We start from the raw sequence: 21,521 nt of genomic DNA on the forward strand, positions 1-21,521 counted from the left end.
AGCAAGTCTTCACAGAGTGGATAGAAAAGGTTACTGTGCAAGCAGAATTTTTTTCTGACTCAGCCTACATAGTTGATCTAGCTCACAAAAAAACATGCATTACAACATTTTAAGAAGTACAGCAAAGCCCGTTTCTGCATTCTTGGGTGCTTCTGCTAAGTCTAAAGGGCAAACTTGCTTCAGCATCGTCCATTGTTTGTTTTGAAATCACAAAGATTAAAGATGTCTATAAGTGTTGTTAATTCTCATGGTTATTGTTAAATATTTCCTTTTATTATCTGTATCATAGCAGCTTCAACTTACAAAAAAAAAAAAAAAGGTGAGTTCTCAAGTGCACCCTCACTGTTTCCTGTCTCTGAGCACAGGAATGTTCTGTGCGTGAGGAGACTCCAGCTCACATGTCCCAGGAGAGCAGCCTGACCACCAGATTGCAGGCTGTTTTGGAGGCAGGCAGTCTCCACCCTTCCTATTGAAACTGTGCCATGCTGCAGAAAATAATTTCAGTTCATTGGTCCAGAGAAAGAGAAGGGGGGTCACAGGGAGTAGAGAAAGCGTAAGAGAAAGCATGACTGTTCTGGTTAAGGCACCCGTCTGACAGATAAAGCCTTAGATTCTCTTCCTGGCCTGCTTCTTAAATATTTCATACAAATAGTCACTGGTTAAAATGCAGAAACAGATGTTTTGAATACTGTTCTCAGAGGTGCCTAATTTTTCCCATGCTCTATATAGGAAATCTAGACACGGAACAAGAGGTTCTGAACTCCCCTCTGGGAACCCAGTACCTTTCTCTTTGGCACTGTGGAGTTGAAGTTCTGTGTAACTAATTCCCATACTGGACCTGATCCTCAGGGTATCACCTCAGAAGTCTGCTTCAGAGATTCACAGTCTCCATGATATTTCCCTTCCCAGTGTATTTGGCACTGATGGTTCTTTTGTATCCCTTCTTACAAGTGCTCCATTATTCCTTAGGCTCTTCTGGATAGCTTTAAAATGAAAAGCGTCAAAAATCAGGTCAGATTTTATCTTTGACTAGGGTACATTTTTGTTTTGACCTGTTACAGAATGCAGCCTTTTTCCCATTACAGAAGCTTGACTATGCCTGTTTTCAGATAACAAGCAAGATTTGAGTTGTTTTTCTAATAAAAAACATTTGTGATACAGTTTGGTATTTTGCATTTCCCCCAAACACTGCCTGGATTGGAATAAATACACACCTTTACAGCTGAAGTTTTGGATTATATTTGGAGAAAAACTGACTTTCCAAAATGTCTGAGGAAAATCACAGGAATCTTTCCCTGCTCCACCCATTCTCCACCCCCCTTTTTTAAACTAGAACATTCATGTAAGCAATGTGAGCAATATGATTGGCTTTTTGGGGGTTCAGTTTTGACCTAAACTTCTACAATTTTGCAGTGATTTCCTTAAACCTGACTGGTTTGGCATTCTGAAAGGGAGCACTAGGAAGGGATATATGTGCAGTTCTTCATGACCAGAAGTGTCTCATGGCATGAAGAACATTTGGAAATGGGCTATGGTGGTGACACATGACTTGCAGGACAGCAATGAGGACAAGAAATGGCAGACTGATTTTGAAATACACCTAAGAAATAAGGTTTTATTTCTGATGAATCAAGGAATGGGTAAATTTTTTTAAAAGTATTTATAATTTGTATTGTGAGTCAATAGCATTGAATTGTATGTGTAGAGGTCAACCTCTTTCGGGTCTCTAAGTACCTTAACAGTCCTGTTTTTAACAGTGGAAAACCAGTGTGGGCTAGTTTTGTGAGTTATCCAATTTGTTGGTTTCATCTGCTTTCTGGTGGACAGATGTGTGTGTCTGGCATGTTTGTAGGCAAGAAGGGTTCTAGGTGAGATTAGTAAATGGGAACAGACAACAAGACCAAACTTCTCAACTTACAGGGATGTTTAATTGGAATTTCAATATAACACCAAAACTTTTGGACCTGGTTTTCTCAGGAAGCTTTGGCAAAGAGCATTCAATGCCCTTCAGAATCCCCATGCCTTGATAAAGCAGCCTGAATGTGTGCTGCCAGCCTTGAGCAGGGTTATCCTTTGCTGGCCAGTGCTGTGAGGTGCCTCATCACACTTTATTTGAATGTTTCTAATGGTGGTGACAGATGTTTTATTGAGTTGCAGAAAGTGAGCTTGGGCTGGTGCTTCAGGAAGCATTTTTGAGGTGGTGAGAAGAGCTACTAGCACAGGAAAAATTGGCTGTAGAAGAGTTTTCTGCAGTGCCAGAGCATTCTCTCTTTTGGCCAGGCCACAGCATCTCATCTGATCACTGGGCTTGCCAAGACACAGAGGAAAGAATTTGACTTCGGTGGTTCACAAATTACACAGGTGCCAGTATGTCCTTTCCAGTCCCTGTTCTGGAAGCAGCTCCTCCATCTCCAGTTACATATGAGCACTCTAACATGCTTTATTACTTTCTCAGGCTGTAGCATATTTCCCAGGTTCGTTTGGATCATTTTCCTGGGTTGAACCCGGTTCCAAACATAATAGAATGCTGGCTTTATTGCCATTCAGCATTCAGCTTGAGAAGAAATTATAGGAATGGGCAGTGGAGGAAGACAGGCTGGGGCCTTGTTTTGGTTACAAGATCTAGGCAAACAACTGAGTATTTTTTTGAACATTTGTACAATAAAAAATATGACTAGGGAAAGGTAACTCACAACAGATGTGATTCCAGAGGTCTGAAATCCTGTCAGAGGGAAGGATGGAAGGAAGAAAAAAAGAGAGATATGTTTCCAGGTGCATTTCAAAGCCTCCATTGTCACACATGGATGGTGAAACTCTAATTGGAGATGTAAAGATACCTGAGGTCAGGAAGAAATGACACCCAGAATATTTTTATTTTCCACTATATACAGGGAGGCAAGAGAAGCACTATTTGCAGCTGTACTAGGTAGACAGAGTTCTGTGTTGTATCATCCCAAAATATAAAAACAAATAATGATCTGAAGAAACACAGCCACTCTGGAGGAGGAGACAATAGCTGTTTCACTGCACAAGACATTAGCTCTATAAAACAGGACAGACACCAAAAACCTCCCTTTATCCTGCTAAACACAAACACTCTAAGAATATAATATAGTCAACTAGCTTTGAATTTTAGAGATATACTAAATTCAATACTTCCATATTTGTGGGAAATGTCCTGGGAATATTAAAAAGATCACATGTCCAACTGGTAATTTTATTTCTCATTTGAAGGGTTCCATGTCCAACAGCATGGGCACAACTTCACAATGAAGTGATGAATTTTAACCAGCCTTTCTGGATTCCACGTTTGCCTTGGTCTTTTATCAAAGGGCTCAGCAGAGTTTATGCTGCTTAGCTGGGAACCATAATAGTAGCAAATGAGGAAGATAGTGAAGGTTTATGCAGCTTTATATTTAATATGGGGAGTTTCTAGAAGGAGTCTGTAAGCAGGGACTGTTGCCCAGGCTCCAAGCTTTGGCCAAGCAGTTCTTGGCAGGCTTCAGAGAGGGTGGTGAAAATGCAGCTTTAAGCCATCCTTACATCATCCCAGGGCTGTCTCCCTGCCAGTGTGGTCCCTTGTGTAAACTGTAACACCAGCAGAGCTACTGAATTTTGCAGGAGCTACCACTGTACCAAATAAACTACTCTGGTAACTGGGAAGCCATGAGAAATAGGCTTGGCCCAGCCATTTCTAAACTGTACACGTTTCAAGGGACTCGGGGAAGGGAGAGCCATTGCAGTCTCTGCAGGGCTGCAAACCAGCTGAGGCTTTGTCATGTCTGCACTGGCTGATGTGCAAGCAGCTGGCTGAGCTGCCTCACAGACTCCATTGCAGTGATAATGTGGCAAAAACCAGCCTTCAGTGTCTGGAGGAGCTGGCCCTGCCTAAGCCTGTGTGTGCATATGCAGATGCATGCGATGTCACTGGATGTCCCCTGCTCCCTGCAAAGGTCACTTTGTCTGAGACTTTTCATTTGCTTCAGAATAAAGCAGCCTCGGGAATGTAATGAAGGAAATTAGGTCTGAAATTTGTTTCCTAACATCCATGAATTGCAGCACCAAGCTAGGGGAAAGCATTCAAATCCCTCTCTGCCCTCTTGGATAGAATTCTGTTTGTAGCTCTGTAATAATCAGCAGACATCAGTGTCTGCTACAACTGAGTATTTTTGGTACCTAATTGGCACTTAGATACTAATGTGATAGAAGCTTTAGAAATAGCTAAAGCAGATAAATATTGCTTCTTTCCCTGTGTGTATGTCTGTATTGCCTGTGTGAAGCTGTGTATTAATGTGAAAAATTCCCTGTTGATTTTAATGGAATGCATTTCTCTGTAGAGAATTTGCTTCTTTCAAAGCTGCAGTAATGTATAGAAGGGATAATTTTTTTGTGTGTGCTGTGAACATCTAGAACAAATTCCTGAACTATTATTTGTGCAGAAACTGTGAATGCTCCCAGCTTGCAAATGAAGTCAAACCCTTGTTAATGTTTACAGTAAAACAGCTGTTCTCAGCATTTCTCCCTGAGCCTCAGCTACTTTAGCTTTACCATACTCAGCCTTACATCATAGCAGCTGCAATAATAAGAGGCTGAAAGAGGTCAGAAGCAGCCAGTCCTGCTAAACCACACCTTTGTTTAAAAGAGATTTTGGATTGTAAAATATCTCAATTGCTAAATTTTTCAGCCTGACTGGACTCCATGCATGGGCTGGGTTTTCAAAGACCTAGCTCACCAAAAGCACATAGGCACTGCAGAGTAAAGCAGAACACAGGCTCTTTATACATTTTCCTGGGAAACTTTCTGTAGATCCAGACTGGGAAATGTTCCAAGGCTTCACAGAACTAAAGATAACAGTAATAAAAAATTGGACTGGAGCACACTGACTTTTAAATGAAATAGCTTAGCCTAGTACACTTGCATTGCAAAGCCTTCATAATTTGTGCAGCAAGACTACAAAAATAGTTGTCTTTCTTTACACAAATAAAAGTAAGATAACTACAGATTACTGAATTTTAACAATTAGCAGGTATGAAAACAAACAACATTCTAGGAAAAGAAAAAAGGCATCATCATGTAGGTTGCTTTCAAGACTATATTTTCTTTGTAAATATTTGTGATTGCTCAAATAATAAATGCTACTGGATATGTTTCATAAAAATAATTAGGTGTTAGCAGAATGTAAAATAGACCATTGACCTGCTCAGTCTTCTTTTCAGAAATGAAGAGCCACAATTTTTGTGGTGTGAAGTGTATGGTCTATTGAGTTTCTGCAGTGTCTACATTGTGGAAATACATGAATAAATAGGAATTTAAAGTGAATTTAAGAACATTTTAATATTAGATGCCCTCCATGTGATTTACTGAAACCTTTTCTGCTCAGTAGCAGAGATAGGCAGTTTTTAGCATGTAAAAGAAAATGTGTTCATTGCTGCTTTATTGCATTATGCAGGAATTGGATACAAAAGGTAATTTTATTTTACTGACAATAAAAATTTGAAAATCAAAGTAAGAAGAAGGTAGGATTTTTACAGTTGAAAAATTCCAAATAAATTTATAGGTACAAGGGGTTATTTTAACAGCATTTTCACAGTTAAAATCAAGTGTGAACATTGCACTCACATGACAAATACCAGCTGTGACACCAACAGCAACCTTTACTAGTCTTGAGATTCACAGACTGATGTCACAGACTGTGAGATGATGTCACTGATGTCATAGATTATGGCAATAGGTTGGGATAAAGGGGCTGTCACAGCTGGACTGCTGAGTTTAGCAGATTCTGCAGTATGTTGCCATCAAAAGGACTTAAATCCCAAATGTGCTTTACAGTACAAGAAAGAAAAGAAGTAAGCAAATGTGGCCACACAGAAGAATTTGTAACTTTCATTGATACAGGTACTTTTAGTTGATACTAGATACTTTTAATTCAGAGGGACTGCAAATTCCATTGATACATTGTAAAGACAGTGTAAAGTGGAAATGACTGTATCAAAATTGTAATAAATTGGGCCATAGATTCAGTAGTGACTAATAATGATGGTGAATTACTTGCCTTGAAATAATTCTTTGAAATTCTTAGGATTTCAGGTTGTAGTTGTGTATGGTACTGACCAGCAAAATAGAATACGTACTCTTTCTTGAAGAGGCTAAATGTACAAGGGCTATGAAAGGTAATAACATGAGATGTAGAGGTTCAAGCAAATTATTCAAAGTAACCATAGGTACAAATGGTAGTCTATGCTATCATCACAAAATCCTTTACTGCCTGGGGAAGAACACCAGCCCCCCAAAAAACAATTTTATGTACCTTCATACATATATATTATGTATACATCTATAATATGTACATATATATTTGGTATGCATAATTTAATGCCAAGTGCTTTTAAAATATGCACATATCAATGACATAAACCTTTTGTAGGTACACACCTGAGCTAAATATTACTTAGCAGTGTGCATTTTTCTTTGAGTTTCACTGGTGCATTCAGAACATGATCAGTTTGTTTCTTTTGGCTTAAATTGTCACCTGAACCCCTGAATAAAAATATTGCTTCTACTCTGTCATATAGGGAGAATATATTCTGACTCTCGCTCTTGGTACAAATGTGGTTGTCACATTTGAAAAGGCAACAGTTAAATACTTGTTTCTGCTGTCAGAAATGCAGCAGTTAAACCCTAAATAATATCTATAGGATTAAGATCCAAGTACTCTACAAGAAATCTATATGCAGTAATCTTTCCACATTTCCTCTCTATCCTCTGTCATAGACTATGGAGGATAATTTAAAAAGAGCTCTAGTATGTACGCTCATTATTTCCATTTTCGGGTAAGTGCAGCAAACAACTTCACCCTAGCAGATTAGTAGCAAAATAGTACACATTCCTGTATGCTAAATGAATGAAAAAAAGCAGGATTGAGTCAGAATGGGGGCAGAGGGAGAGAGACAGGAGGATTTTTTAAAAGAGTTTTCTGAATAATCAGGAAATCCAGTGAGACAAACAGAATGTGTAGAGAACAAGCCAGAATTATCAAATTACCATGACAACCATAGGCAAGAACCCAGAGAGAATCAGGTAAAGATATTACAGTAGAATTACAATTAACTTCACATTTATTAATTTTTAAAAAAAATAATAATCCCAAGCAATCAGGAAGAAATATTTCTTTTGGCCTAGCTCATTGTGGTGCAAAGGCTTGTGAAATACAGCCTTTTTTGTAATTTTGAAATTGTTTTGTAAATGTATACAAGTAACTTTTATCTTGATTTGAATATGCTGATTGTTTTAACCATCAGAATCTAATGTCAGATATAAAACTCAAAATTGCATATGCTTTTATTTGCCTGAAAATAAAAGCTAAAAGAGAATTCAGAAAAGGTAGAGGGGGTGTGTGGGTATGTGTGTGTACACACACTTATAGTGTGTATTTCTCTGTTACTCCTTAAAAATTCTCTTGTGTATGTTTTTCAATGACTACTCTCTTCATTCAAATCTTTGATAACACACAACCAAAAAGCTTTAAAACTGAATACAGTAAAAAAATAAATAAAACCAAAGTGGAGTGAAAGTCAAATAAGTAAGAGTGGTGGTGTTTATTTAAAAATGCTACAGGTTAACCAGCAGGGAGTTAACCAGGTTATCTGTTACATATGGCTTGGCATTCTGTTTTAATATTTCATTTCATGTATCACTGTTCACATATATTGGAAAGATAGAAGTATGCAGTTCTGAAAGGCAGAGATCCATGTTTAGAGACAGAAGGGAGGATTTGTTCACATGGGGGGTGGTTGACTTTTTTCCCCAGGTTTGAACAAAGCTCTCAGACTGTTAACACTTGAGTATGCAAACAAAATTCCCCCAGTGCTTTTTCTTTCCTAGTGTTTTGTGCCACTGTCTGAACGCACATTGCATTTTACATGTGCCTGTGAACATAGATGTGTGCCCATCTTGATCTTTTGAAATGCTGCCCTGAAGTTTGCTGCGTGGTCAGGGGAGCAGTGATGCACTCCATTGTTCCCTGCTATGATGTCATGCTCAGACTTCGCCTTGCTTCAACAGAATTCAGTTTACTGCTCTGCAGCAAAATGTCTTTAGGGAAGACAGCTCTATTGCTGTAGCAGAGATGGGAAGAAACAATGTGAAAAACAACAAAAAAAAAGGCAATACAGGGGAATGAGTATAAATTCTGACTAAAATATTTGCTGCCTATATTTTTCTCTACATCTTTATAGAAGTAGATATGCACACTCATCTATACACACATTCAAACTGTGCATGGCTCAAAGGTGTGTTTATTTTAATCTTGGGAACTAGGACAAGCTGAGATTCACTCTCAGGACTTGCATCATCACTAAGATTGCTCTTAAACATGCAGTCTTATATCACACTGTTCATTCTTTTTATTCACACTAACCACACGTGGAGTGCACATAATGGGTCTAATCCTGCTAGCTGTCCACTGATGTTAATGAGAACTGAAGACATCGGGCATGCTACGACATCCAGTGGCAAATTAATTCTTTTCCACAGCATCTGAAAACTCTGTGTGGGGATAGTAAGGGGAAGAAAGAGGATGGCTTTTTAATTATGTTGGGAGATCCTGAGCTAGAAGAGAAATCTAAAGGGACTGAGTGGGGAGAAGGAGGTCTTTCCTTCTCAATTCCTCCCTCCCTCCCTCCCGGCCTTAAAAAAAAAAAACACAAAAAAAATAAAAAAAAATAAAAAAACCCTGGGGCCAGTCCTTCCTGAATAGGGACAGTTGGCAGGTATGTGTTAATCTTGTTCCCAGCAGTTCGGAGGAGCCACGCACAGAGGCTCACCCTGTCCTTTCAAATCAGTGCTTCCTCTCCTTCAAGAGTTAAACTTCTCTAGAACATTTATTTCACGATCTCAGAGAGAAGGAAAAAAAAAAAAAAAAAAAAAACAAAAACCCACACACACGAAAAAAAACCAACCCAACAGAAAAAACCCCAAAACCCAAAAAACCCCCAAACCCAAACCTGCAGAGCTGAGAGGCTGCAGATCACAAGGCCATTCTGATAGCCTCCTGTCCCCATGGCAACAGCAACGGCATTTATCAGTTCCTTATGAGAGCAGGCACAGCAAATCTGCATTGCACATGGCAGCCTTCCAGCCTTTCAAATGAAAGAGCACTTTGAACTGCTGCCAAGTGTGGAAGGAGCAGAGCTGTCAGGACTGCTTAATGCTGGCAGTTTGTACTTGGGAGCCTTTCAGTTCCCAGAATCCTTCAGCATGGCAGCCTGCCAGGTACTTAGCGGAAGCTAAAAACTAACCCCCAGACCATTCACTGCAGTGCACTCAAAATTTTCCACATGTACCATGTCACAAGTGCAGACTGTACAATGAAAGCAAACGCCTTCTGCTTGGGATTCTAATTTTATTAATAATCTAGGAAAAAGCAATCCGAGATTAACTGGCTGACAGCACTATGGTATAGCCACTGTTTATAATTCGGGGGGTGTATGTCAAATGTGTATTTCATCCCTTAGAAATAGAATGAGCTCAGACAACAGGGGCTGCACAGCCCTAAATCTACATGCACTACCTGAATATGGGAAGATTGGTGTTAGCAGAAGGGAGAGGATGGTTATTTACAGTGGAGTGATTTTTAGCAGTCATTATCAAATGCATAGCAGTGAGATGTGAAACAGTAAAACAACACACTATTGCTGGCTGGTAACTATTTTTTGCCCTTACCCTCTGCATTTTGATGACATTGTGAGCATCTCGGAAATTGGCTGATGAGTGTAGCAGAGATACATGGCTCTTGGTGCGTTTCCTTTCAGTGGAGAGTTTTCATGTGAACTTTTTATTGTTTTGCATTACCCAAAGCACAAGGGCTTCTACTGGCAGAGGAAACAAATTGGCACAGTTCTGCTTTTTTTTTTTTTTTTTTTTTTTTTAATCTGCACTGAGATCAAGGGCAAGGGCTTCATTTTCCAGCACTAGTCATAAGCCTTTAGCACAAATAGAATGAAAATTGTCTGTCGCTCAGGCAGTTGGACAGGGTTCAGGAAAACTATGTCTGGCACTAATTCCAAAGGGAGGAAGGTTTGGTTCAATCCAGCATCATTAATTTCAGTAAACTGTTTTCACTAGTCTATATCCCACTGTTCAAGAGCTGTTTATTATCTTCTACTAAATAATGTTTTTTGGAGAACAGAGTAATGAAAAATATCTGATATTACTTACATACATATTACTTATATACACATGTACACTCTCACATGTATGTATACACATAAATATAGATATGGTATATGAGGCTGTATTCTCTTTTTTTTTTTTTTTTTACTTTTCTCTTTTTCTAAACAATTGCTTGTTTCTCACCTTGCCTTCCCATTACAAAACACATTTATAATGCCAAATATAAAATAGTAAAAATAGCCCAGAAGGCAAAAGAGAGAGAGAGAGAGAGAGAGAGAGATATTAAAAACCCTGGAGCAAAGACAATCTGCACAAATTTGTGAGTTTCACCAAAAAAACCAAGGAAATGTAGAGCCTCTTTTTCACCTTGCAGCTATCTTTGGCTGCTGCTTGAAGATTTGACTTAATTCACCCAGGCAGTAGTGTCTAAAAGTAATACACCAAGACAGTTAATTTTGGCACTTAGTCTCCCTTAGGAATTTTACCAACAGTCTTTGAAAAGAAAGTAAATGATCTTTTTTTTCCTCTTGGTTTCTCCCCATGGCTCATCTTGATATGTGCTAATAAAAGAAACTGCCCTCACCCCCCCTTCTGTTCTCACCATTATCCTCTGTCCATATCATCCTTCTTTCAATAACAATATTAATCAGCATTTGTAACATGGTCTTGGAGAAAAAGTGGGTTTGGTCTTTTCAGATGGCCTAGTTAGAGAGGAAAAGGAGGTTATGCCAAGTGAAATAACTTAAAATAGTGTCAGAGTCTTTCTTTCTCTTTCTTTCTTTCTTTCTTTCTTTCTTTCTTTCTTTCTTTCTTTCTTTCTTTCTTTCTTTCTTTCTTTCTTTCTTTCTTTCTTTCTTTCTTTCTTTCTTTCTTTCTTTCTTTCTTTCTTTCTTTCTTTCTTTCTTTCTTTCTTTCTTTCTTTCTTTCTTTCTTTCTTTCTTTCTTTCTTTCTTTCTTTCCACTACCTTTCCTTTCCTTTCCTTTCCTTTCCTTTCCTTTCCTTTCCTTTCCTTTCCTTTCCTTTCCTTTCCTTTCCTTTCCTTTCCTTTCCTTTCCTTTCCTTTCCTTTCCTTTCCTTTCCTTTCCTTTCCTTTCCTTTCCTTTCCTTTCCTTTCCTTCTTCCCCCCTTTCCCACCTCCCTCATTTTTTGGAAAACACAGTAAAGTTCTGTTCAGTTCTCAAGTGTTATTAATCACTGGTGGAGGCCAAAAGCAGGGATATTTTTCTTGGCAGCACGTTTTGATAAACAATCTGTGTATGGGGTGAAGGGAGGGAGGAGCCTGTCTTGCTGGTAACTAAGTTAATGTTTGGCAGATTCTTAACTGTCACGAAAGTGCAAGTGGCTCTCAGTGGGAATAGCCTTAAAAATGTACCGATCCAGTTGATTCATTGTTGTTGATTGTTTACTACGTCCACAGGATGTAAGATGAAAACAGTCCAGGAAAAAGTAAAAATAACAACAGCGGAGGCCCCAGCTCTGCATATCCCAGCCTAAAACGCACTGCCCAATCGCTGGTCCCTTGCAGAGTGAGCAGAATTAATTATAGGTGTCTTATTTTGCACTGTAAGATTTGGCAAAGGTTAATGTGTGGAAATCTAGGCTCCCAGGCAGGTTTTCAAACCCTAAAGACAGCTGTAGGAAAATCGGTGTGGGGTGGGTGTCAGAGAGGGGACCCCCTTGCCCCCCCAGTGCTTCCCAGGCAGAGGCGAGAGGCCGTGTCGGGGACCGGGGCTGCCCGGGGCGCGGCCCGGCTGCGGGCAGGGCTGCCCCCGCCCCGCCGTGCCCCCGGCTCCCTGCTCCAGCACCGAAGGGGAAATGGCACCGGGAAAAGCACAGGAAACGAGAGCAACCTCCGTTAAGAAATATGTCTTAAGAGTTCCTAGGTGGGAACGCAATAAACTCTGTATGTCAGCAAGGCTCACTACCTGAAAAATGGTAGGAAAAAACCAGAATTATAATGAGATGAGAACTGAAATGATAAACAGAAACATGTAACTACTCCTATTCTTTGTAACTGAGTGTTTTGACACTTCCTGGCAGCTTCTAGTAGAAGACAATGTTGTTTAACTTTTAATTTGACAAAATTATGCAACTTCTTCCTGAAGTGTTTGTGTTTTGATTTGCTGAACACACTCTCTTTACCACCAAGTGCTCTGTTCACTGCTAATCTCTGCATTGTTTTCAAGCCAGTCATTTGATTGTGACGGATTTTATTTGCTATTCTGAGGTAAATCCATGTAAATTACACTTTCTGGAGTGCACTACCCTTCTCGTTCTTGTATTTTTTTCCAGCTGTAGCTGCTGTTTGGATCAGTAAAGAAAGAGCCATTTCTGTGAGTGCCTGCAGAAGAGCCAGCTGCTCTCACGGCTGCAGTGATCAGTGCCAAAACTTTGTAAAGCAAACAGGAAAGAGTTAAACATATTCCCAGGCTGTAAGCATTTAGAGCCAGACCAGACTGTTCATTCCCAAGCTGCTGAGATCATGGGCTCCTAATTATTATCTCTTGCAAACTTTGGGGCTGTCCTATATTCTGCATAATTAACAGTGCACAGCTGATCGATAATCCACAGCACTCCTCTCTCATCCAGATCCACAGTAACCGCCGTGTTTTGGGAGCTCATGTCTGGGAGTGGCACGGAGTAGTGCCTGGGGTGCAGCCAGGCCACCTGGGTTTTGTCCCTTTGTCCTTTATGGTGTGTTGCACCCTCTGCTTTCCATACCTGCTGGTGGATCTAGCAAAGCTCCTGCCCGCTGTATTTTGTATGATCATTTTGATTCCTTCATTTAAATCAATGCTTCACGTGCTGTTTTATTGTTACATGACCCATATGTGCATGTGTGTACTTTCAAATAAAGATGGTAATAGGAATAAAGGAAAAGGGATTATCTGATGGCAGTATTTATCCTAGGACTGAAAGGAAGGAATTAGTAGATTTCACTTCTGATTGTGAAGATTATAGTCCTTGTCCCTTGGGACTACTGGCAGGTCATAAACTTTGGGCAATCTCTGCAGAATCCCTAATGCCACATCACAGTGCTGACTTGTATTCCTGCACAGAAAACAGTAGCTGGGTAGCAATTGTTCTCAGCCACAGGTCCATTCCTCCTTGCGCTCCCCTTCATCTCCCTAAACAATCTACTGTTTGGGGTTCTTACGCTATTTTTTGTTTGCTCACTTCTTTCTTTCAGTTAGCCAGATTAGACACCTGAATGGATTAATTGTTTGGGCTTCTTCTTTGCTTCCTCCAAAAGTAATATTAATTCCTGTATTATTTCAGAGCTAAATAAACACCAGGCATGTTTAGTATAAATCCAGCAAGACCAATCTGGATTGCTCCTGTCTCATCACTCGCATGGCAAAGAGAAAAGGCAGGAGGTGAGGGAGAAAGCTTGCTGCTACCCTCGCAAGGACAGTGCTGCCATAGATGGGAAGATTGTTACATTGCTACTGTTCAATCTATTTTTCCGTACCCAGATTAGATTGATACTGACAAGTCGTTCCCTGTGAAGGTGCCACAGCGTGGCATTTATTTGCATTTACATTGCAGTTCTCTTCATCAATCAGCTTTGCAGAGATCACTGCTGCTGCTGGCCATATTGTTGCTGTGCTGACTCTTCATCCTTAAGTGCTGCTTGCGTAACGGTACAGTGCGTGCCCATGACCAAAGTTTAAATCAAAGTTTAATCATTATGGAAAGACAAACATATTTCTGCAACTGTGTATCCTGCAAGTAAGAGGAAAGGCAGTTTGGTCGGGTCACAGATGCTAATCTCTCTCTTTTTCTATTCACAAACTATAAAGGGAGTTGACAGCACCTGTAAATGGTTTTCTAAGGCTAGATCATATCTAAGGTGATTATTATTTACACCTACTATAAAGACTGCTCTTATGAGCCAAGAAGTCTGTTCCTGTGAGGTGAGTTTACCAAAAAAGGGGTTTCTTGCAGGAGGATTCAGTGGATCGAGGATCCAGGGTGAGGGGTAGTGCAAGCACATGGAGTGCCTTGTCATAGTTGGATTTGTGTAACACAGGGACTGAAATACAGTCAGGATATGTTGCAGTTCTGCATTCTTAGACATGCGGGATGAAGGGAAAGCTTCAGGTCTCTCAACCAGAGATTTTAAAGCAGAGGCTGACCTTTTATCACAGCCCAGTTCTGCTCCTCATATGAAGATCAACGCGAGGCAGTAAAAGGATAGGAAAGGAACTGACATTCCAGTATGAATCAGAGGGAACACATGCTTATTTGGTGAAGGAAAGACATATTAATGTAGAAATCCTGCAGCCATCACTAAATCACTGTGGCTGGAAGCAAAGACTTTTACTTTGACCAGCTTTCATCTGCCATACTTCTGTGAAGCTTTTGTAATGTCCACAGCTTAGGTGTGAAATTTTTAAGTGTGAAATCTACTCCCCTTTAGCGCATCTTCTTCAGCCAATTTATGTACAGGAGACTCACATAATTCAAAGACATTTCTATCTCTACTTACTACTTCTACAAGCTTCCCTGAAAAAGAGTCACTTTGTCACAATTGATTTTCTAACTGTATTTTATCTGGTCCTACCATTTCTGTAACTTCAATCAATGTGTGCATTTCATTAAGCCTTCCCTATAAAATAATTCCACACACATATAATCAAATTCATTTGCCAGCTTTAAAGACTAGACCCGGACACATAAAAAATGCTTTAGACAACTAAAAATGAAAATGACACATATAGGTGATATGAAATGAAATATTTAAAGGGACGGGTTTTTGTCATGTGAGTTCCAAAACGTTATTAATCGAATAGAAGGTGTCTATCTCCGTCGGGGCTGCATGGCTGCTGAGCGTGCCGGTGTAAGGGAGCCGTGGCACCCCGCCATAGAAACACTAAGTTCTTTTAAAACACAGAGAGAAACCTGCAATGGACGGGGATTTTGGCGTTTGTAGCAACAAAGGAATCAGGAAGAGGTACTGAAAGAAAGAAATCCACCCAACACAGCCCAGCTGGGAGAGGTTCCGCGTTCGCCGAGCGTGCGGCCGCTTCCCCCCCGCCCTCCGCCCTCCCCCGCTGCGCGCTGTCTCCGCGGGCACCGTGCGCCCGGCTGCGCCCAGTGACGCGATGCCGGCGGCCGCCCGCGCCGGGTCCCGGCCGAAGCGCGTCCCCGCAGTGACACTTTATTATTCTTTGGACGCAGGCAGCGATGTCGATGTTTGCAAAAACAGCCGCCGACTGCAACGAGAGCAAAAGCGGGTTCTGCAGAGCCCCTCCTGGCCAGCACGGGCACCGGCGTGGCCGCGGGGCCGGGCGGGGAGCGGGCAACTTCGGGGATCGCGGGCGGGAGAAGGAAAGCTTCGGGGGGGTTTATTTTGTTTTCCTCCCAGCGAAATGAATTCTTGGCTTATTTGCATGAACCGAGGTTATATTAAGTAATTTGCCTGTTAACAGTATTATGCAAATGTTAGCTAGCTATTTAAAGGGAGAAATAGAAGAAAAAAAAAAAGCCGTGTGTTCTCACAACACCGGGGAAATCCTATGTCCCTTTGCATTAGCGAGATGAGATCATAGCGATTACTCACCTGCCTGGCCTCTCCTACACCCTTGAGCAATGCACAGCACTATCTTTCCCAGCCCAACCTTAAACACTTGGCAAACATGGCTGTTTTAAACAAATCAAAAGTGGAAGAGCTTCTGATGCAGTCACAGGCTTACAAAAACTGTGTCATTCTGTCACTGGGATCACTGAAAGAGAAACACGAAATCGGATATTAAGGCGGGATCCCCCATTTGCCTCAGCAGCCGGAGCGCACGGGAATCCCACCGACAGTCGCGGTGGCAGAAAGCCGCGCAGCCGTCACGAAAGCAAAGCGGGGCGAACCGCGGGTTTACAAAATCCCGAAAGCGAGACATCTGAACTTAGAAAGCGCAGTCAGGGAAAAAAACCAACCAAGCAAACAAAAAAAAAAAAAAAAAAAAAAAAAACCACCACCCACCACCACCACCACGACGACTGTGCATGCGCGCCCTGGCCGCGGAGCCGCGGCGGGGGGCCGGCAGCGCGGCCGGGAGGAGGGTGAGGGCGCGATCTGGCGTTCAAGTTTCCAAACATAGCCGGCAGCGCAGGCTGCCCGCGCCCCGCCGCGCTCCAGCTGCGGCCGCGCCGGGGAGGGCGCGGGCAGCGCGCCGGGCATGCGCGCCCCGCGCAACAAGTGGGCTCCGTGCCGGCGGCCGGGGGGAGGGGAGCGGGGCGCTCGGCGGTGACGCGGGGCCCCGCCCGGGTGCAGCCGAGCCGGGAGCACGGCGCTGAGAAGGGGAGGGGCGTCGCGGCGCGGGGGGAGCGCGGCGCGGCGGAGGGGGCGCGCAGCCACACGCGGCGGCGCGCAGCACCCCGCGCTCGGACTGCGAGTAGCGGCGAGGATGTGAGTGAGGAGCAGGCGGCGCCGCTCGCCACGCTGCTGCCGCCGCCGCTGCTGCCCCCGGACTGCCGCAGCTCCGCCAGCGCTCAGGGAAGCCTCCGCTGCCGGGACCGAACAGCTCCGTGCGGGTGCCCCTGTCTTGCTCACGGCGGTGGATTAGCACGTACCGAACTGCAAGCTCACGAGGCAGCCGTGGCGGGTGGAAGGTGACCCCCCCCATCTTCCTCCGTGCACCTCCGCCTCCTCCCGGAGGAGGAGCAGCAGCAAGCGGAGAGCTAGAGAGCGCAGGGAAACAGAAGCGGCTAGAAAGCGACCCCCACCCAGCCAGCCCCCCGGAGGAGCAGTGGAATCGTTTCCCACCCCACCGGGGCAGCAGCGGCAGGACCAGGTAGAAGAAGCCATCTCTGGCAGCAGGAGCGAACTAAAAGCAGACGATCCCCCTTGCTGAAACGGGCAACAGGATCAGGTACGGAGAGCCACCCCCCGCCCCTGCAGCCCGGGGGGGAAGACTGAGCCAGCCCCTACCCCGGTGGCAGCGGCAGCAGCTCCCCAGCCAGCAGCAGCACCATGTCCGCCGCGCAGGTGTCCTCGTCGCGGAGGCAGTCATGCTATCTATGCGATCTGCCCCGCATGCCCTGGGCCATGATCTGGGACTTCACGGAGCCCGTCTGCCGGGGCTGCGTTAATTATGAGGGCGCCGACCGCATCGAGTTCGTGATCGAGACGGCCCGGCAGTTGAAGCGGGCGCACGGCTGCTTCCAGGACGGTCGCTCCCCGGGCCCCCCGCCGCCGGTCGGCGTAAAGGCAGTGACGCTCTCCGCCAAAGAAGCGGCGGCGGCGGCGGCCCAGCAGCAGCTCAACCATGTGGATGCCACTTCCAAGGCGGCCTCAGCGGGGCTGACCCAGTCCAGCCTGGACCGCTACGGGCTCAGCGCCGCCGCGGCGGAGCAGCGCAGCCGCTTCGAGTACCCGCCGCCGCCGGGCAGCCTGGGCAGCAGCCATGGCGCCCGCCTGCCCAACGGACTGGGGGGGCCCAATGGCTTCCCCAAGCAGCCTGAGGACGGGCCACCGGAGCTGAACCGGCAAAGCCCCAACTCCTCCTCCTCCTCTTCCTCCTCCCGTCGCGGGGCGCACGGGGGACTCGTGTCTGGCCTGCCCCCGGGGGCCGCCGGCGCTCAGATGAATGTGCCCCCCAACCTGCTGCCGCAGACGCTGCTGAACGGCCCCGCTGCCTCCGGCGTGGCGCTGCCTCCGCCGCACGGGGGCCTGAGCGGCCGCGGCGGCGGGGGTCCCCCCGCTCCCTCCGCCTCTTCCCAAGGGGGCACCTGCGGCGGTGGTGCCGGGGGAGGCGGCGGCTCGTCCTCTGAGGCCTGCGGCAAGCGGCCGGGCTCGGTTTCCAGCAGTGACCAAGAGCGGGAGCTGAAGGAGAAGCAGCGCAACGCGGAGGCGCTGGCCGAGCTCAGCGAGAGTTTGCGGAATCGGGCCGAGGAGTGGGCCAGCAAGCCCAAGATCGTGAGGGACACGCTGCTCACTTTGGCCGGTTGCACCCCCTACGAGGTGCGCTTCAAGAAGGATCACGCCCTGCTGGGCCGCGTCTTTGCCTTCGACGCCGTCTCCAAGCCGGGCATGGACTATGAGCTGAAGCTCTTCATCGAGTACCCTAGCGGCTCCGGCACCGTCTTCTCCAGCGCCTCCGGCGTGGCCAAGCAGATGTACCAGGACTGTATGAAGGACTTCGGTCGCGGCCTCTCCTCGGGCTTCAAATACCTGGAATACGAGAAGAAGCACGGCTCTGGCGACTGGCGGCTCCTGGGAGACCTGCTGCCCGAGTCTGTGCGCTTCTTCAAGGAGCTGGTGGGCGCCGACATGCTGCCGCAGCCCTACCTGGACGCCAGCTGCCCCATGCTGCCCACGGCGCTGGTGAGTCTCCCGCGGCCGGGGGCCGGGGCCGGCGGGGCGCAGGGCACGGCCGCAGCCTCTAGGGGACCTGGCGGTGGCGGCGGCGGTGGCGGCGGCGGGGCGATGCGCAAGAGGAAAGCTTCTCCTGAACCCTCGGATTCGGCCGAGGGGGCTCTGAAGCTCAGCGACGAGCAGCAGCGGCAGCAGTGGATGGCCAGCCAGAGCGAAGCGCTCAAGCTCACCATGTCGGCCGGGGGCTTCGGGGCGGTGCACGGCGGTGGCCCCCCACCACCGCCGCCCCTCGGGCCTCACTCCAACCGGACCACGCCACCCGAGTCCGCCCCCCAGAACGGACAGTCCCCCATGGCCGCGCTCATGTCGGTGGCCGACACGCTGGGCAATGCCCACTCGCCCAAGGACGGCAGCTCGGTGCACTCCACTACGTCCACCCGCAGGAACAGCAGCAGCCCCGTGTCGCCGGCCTCGGTGCCGGGCCAGCGCCGTCTGGCCTCCCGCAACGGGGACATGAACCTGCAAGTGGCCCCTCCTCCCCCCAGCACCCACCCCGCCATGGACCAAGTGCACCCCCAAAACATTCCGGACTCCCCCATGGCCAACAGCGGGCCCCTGTGCTGCACCATTTGCCACGAACGCTTGGAGGACACCCACTTTGTTCAGTGCCCCTCTGTGCCCAGCCACAAGTTCTGCTTCCCTTGTTCCAGAGAGAGCATCAAGGCCCAAGGGGCGACTGGCGAAGTCTACTGCCCCAGTGGAGAGAAATGCCCCCTAGTCGGTTCCAATGTGCCTTGGGCATTTATGCAGGGCGAGATCGCGACCATTTTAGCTGGGGACGTTAAAGTGAAAAAGGAGAGAGACCCTTGAGTAAGAAATCCAATCCCTTCAGACTCCTGAAGATGTAGAATTGTGAATATAACAAACTGCAAAAGTTAGTCTTATGTATAGACATTATTTTCGTCGTATGTTTCTATATTTTGAAACAAAGGTATGTACTCTTCTTCATTTGAAGGATAGAGCTGGTTTTTGTTAAACAGAATATAATATTGTTTGGTTACTACATAATACCTGTTCTCATTTCTTTGGCAGTGTGTTGGCTAGGTACAAAGTTAATAGCCCTTAGCGATTACCTGCTGCTGGTGTGTATTTTTGTAAATGTATGCACTTCTCTGAAAGAAGAAGAAAAACACAAAAGACAAAAAAAATTTTTTTTGCCAAGGCCAGTGTTGATGCCTAAAAAATTGCTACAAAAATGGTGACAGCTTATGTTTTACAAGCCCTGAGTGTTAGTCTTTCACCTTTTTTTTTTCGTTTTTGGTTTTTTGTTGCAAAACGGTGGGGTGGCTGTGGGGGGAGGGTGTTTTTTTGTTGCAAGTTTGTAAGGAAAATGTTTCCGTTTGTTTCTATTGATCTGAACGTTTTTTAATCTTCATGTGTTTTTTGTTTTTGCTTTTATTGATGCACGGATGCTTTTGAACAGTAGAGCAAAATGCTGTACATGAGAAACATGCTCTGTTTGTCCTTTATACATTTCTGTAGTTAACAGAACACTGTAATGTGCCTTGGAGCTTAGTAAATTGTAATAAATTCAATTGATATTAATACTTCTTGAGTAGCAAGTTTTATTTTTCTCTAAGCTTAGGCAGTATGTGCAAGCCGTGTTGGCTTTTTAAAGGTCTCCATTATACCAAGAGTCTGCAGTTCGTTGTGATTATCGTGGCACTTGTATGCACATTTTCACTTATATGTAGTAAGATGATGATGTTGATGGTGTTATCAAACTTACTTAAATCTTGGCACTGTGCCTATTTACATTTCACCTTTAATGTTGCAGTAACGGTTGCTGACTAAGCATTTTCTATTTACTGTTCCTGCATCTCATTTCCTCCTCCCTTCTCCTCCCCCCCACTGGCTCTCCAGCTGCAAGCTCTTTGCAATACAGGATGCATGCATTGCCTGTGCAATTTAGTAAGGCTTGAGATTTAAAATGAAGCCTTATTTTCACTAAAAAAAAAAAAAAACAAAAGCAAAATCAAAAAACAAACAAAAACCCAGCATCCCATAGTTAATAATTTAGTTGATTTTAAGAGTGGTTGTCAAAGTTTGACATTAGCCCCAAACTCATGGTAAGGCAGGACTGTAGTGGAACAGAGTACAGAAAGGGTAGCATGAAATAACAGCTTCTACAGTTGGTGTTGCAGCTGGTGAGTTGCTACCCCATTTAGGCATTGGCTTTTCGTAACTTGAATTGATGAACAGTTCAGGGGCTTTATTGTGTTTTCAGGCAAGGAAGCTTCCTTTAAGCACTGAAGTGAATGCTTTCTTTTTGGCAATGATTATATGTGATTCTTTGTATAATTAACAATTCTGTGTGACATTGGCATTTTCTGGAGATAGGGGAGCAGTGTAATACCTGTTAAGTGATCAACAGGCAAAGTAAATACACAGGCCTCATGCTAGCTAGAAAATGCAAACAAACCTACTGTGAACTTTGTCCTTTCCAGTGAGGCAAATGGAGGAAAGAGGGGGAAACCTGAAAAAACCCAGCAGCACTGCAGAAATCCTTTGCAGTTTGACCAGCAGAATATAGGGCTGTTCCAAATGCAACAGTATCATAGGTTATGAGCTCTTAGTTTATTGAATAGTAAGGATCCCCACCTGCCAAAGCCCCATAGTTGTATAAAGGAAAGTCTGGATGGCATTTGGCATCTGCTTGGTCTAAATACATACTTGACTTGTATTCCTGGTGGGAAGGATGGTAGAAACCTTGAGACTATATTCTTAGTGTGCCTACAGATCTTTGCAGTCTTGTATAGATACACTCTGGCTGTTTCATGTGTGTGGGGAGGGGGTGGGGTTTGTTGTGCTCTGAGATTTAGTATTTGGCATCACTATATCTGTGATTTCATACAATGACTTTGTGTGTATATATATATTTTAATTTTTTTTCTGCCAAGTGATATATCAGTGCTTAAAAATCTCCAAACATATTGTTCTTATGTAATGGATCAAAGAAGTAATGCAGAAAAAGAA

The 21,521-nt window shown here is 44.8% G+C and overlaps 1 protein-coding gene across 1 annotated transcript; it reads left to right on the forward strand.

Annotated features, from left to right (window-relative positions):
* Nucleotides 1–16,229: 16,229 nt before the first annotated feature.
* On the forward strand, nucleotides 16,230–20,550 carry IRF2BPL (interferon regulatory factor 2 binding protein like). Its single transcript, XM_014265571.2, has one exon. The coding sequence runs from the start codon at nucleotides 17,142–17,144 to the stop codon at nucleotides 19,353–19,355; it is 2,214 nt and encodes a 737-aa protein (XP_014121046.1). The 5' UTR covers nucleotides 16,230–17,141; the 3' UTR covers nucleotides 19,356–20,550.
* Nucleotides 20,551–21,521: the final 971 nt, after the last annotated feature.

The sequence above is a fragment of the Zonotrichia albicollis genome, chromosome 6, assembly GCF_047830755.1.
Source record: "Zonotrichia albicollis isolate bZonAlb1 chromosome 6, bZonAlb1.hap1, whole genome shotgun sequence".
NCBI classification, from domain to species: domain Eukaryota; kingdom Metazoa; phylum Chordata; class Aves; order Passeriformes; family Passerellidae; genus Zonotrichia; species Zonotrichia albicollis.

Coding starts and splice junctions, on each gene's coding strand:
- IRF2BPL (XM_014265571.2), top strand. CDS start 17,142: ATGTCCGCCGCGCAGGTGTCCTCGTCGCGGAGGCAGTCATGCTATCTA.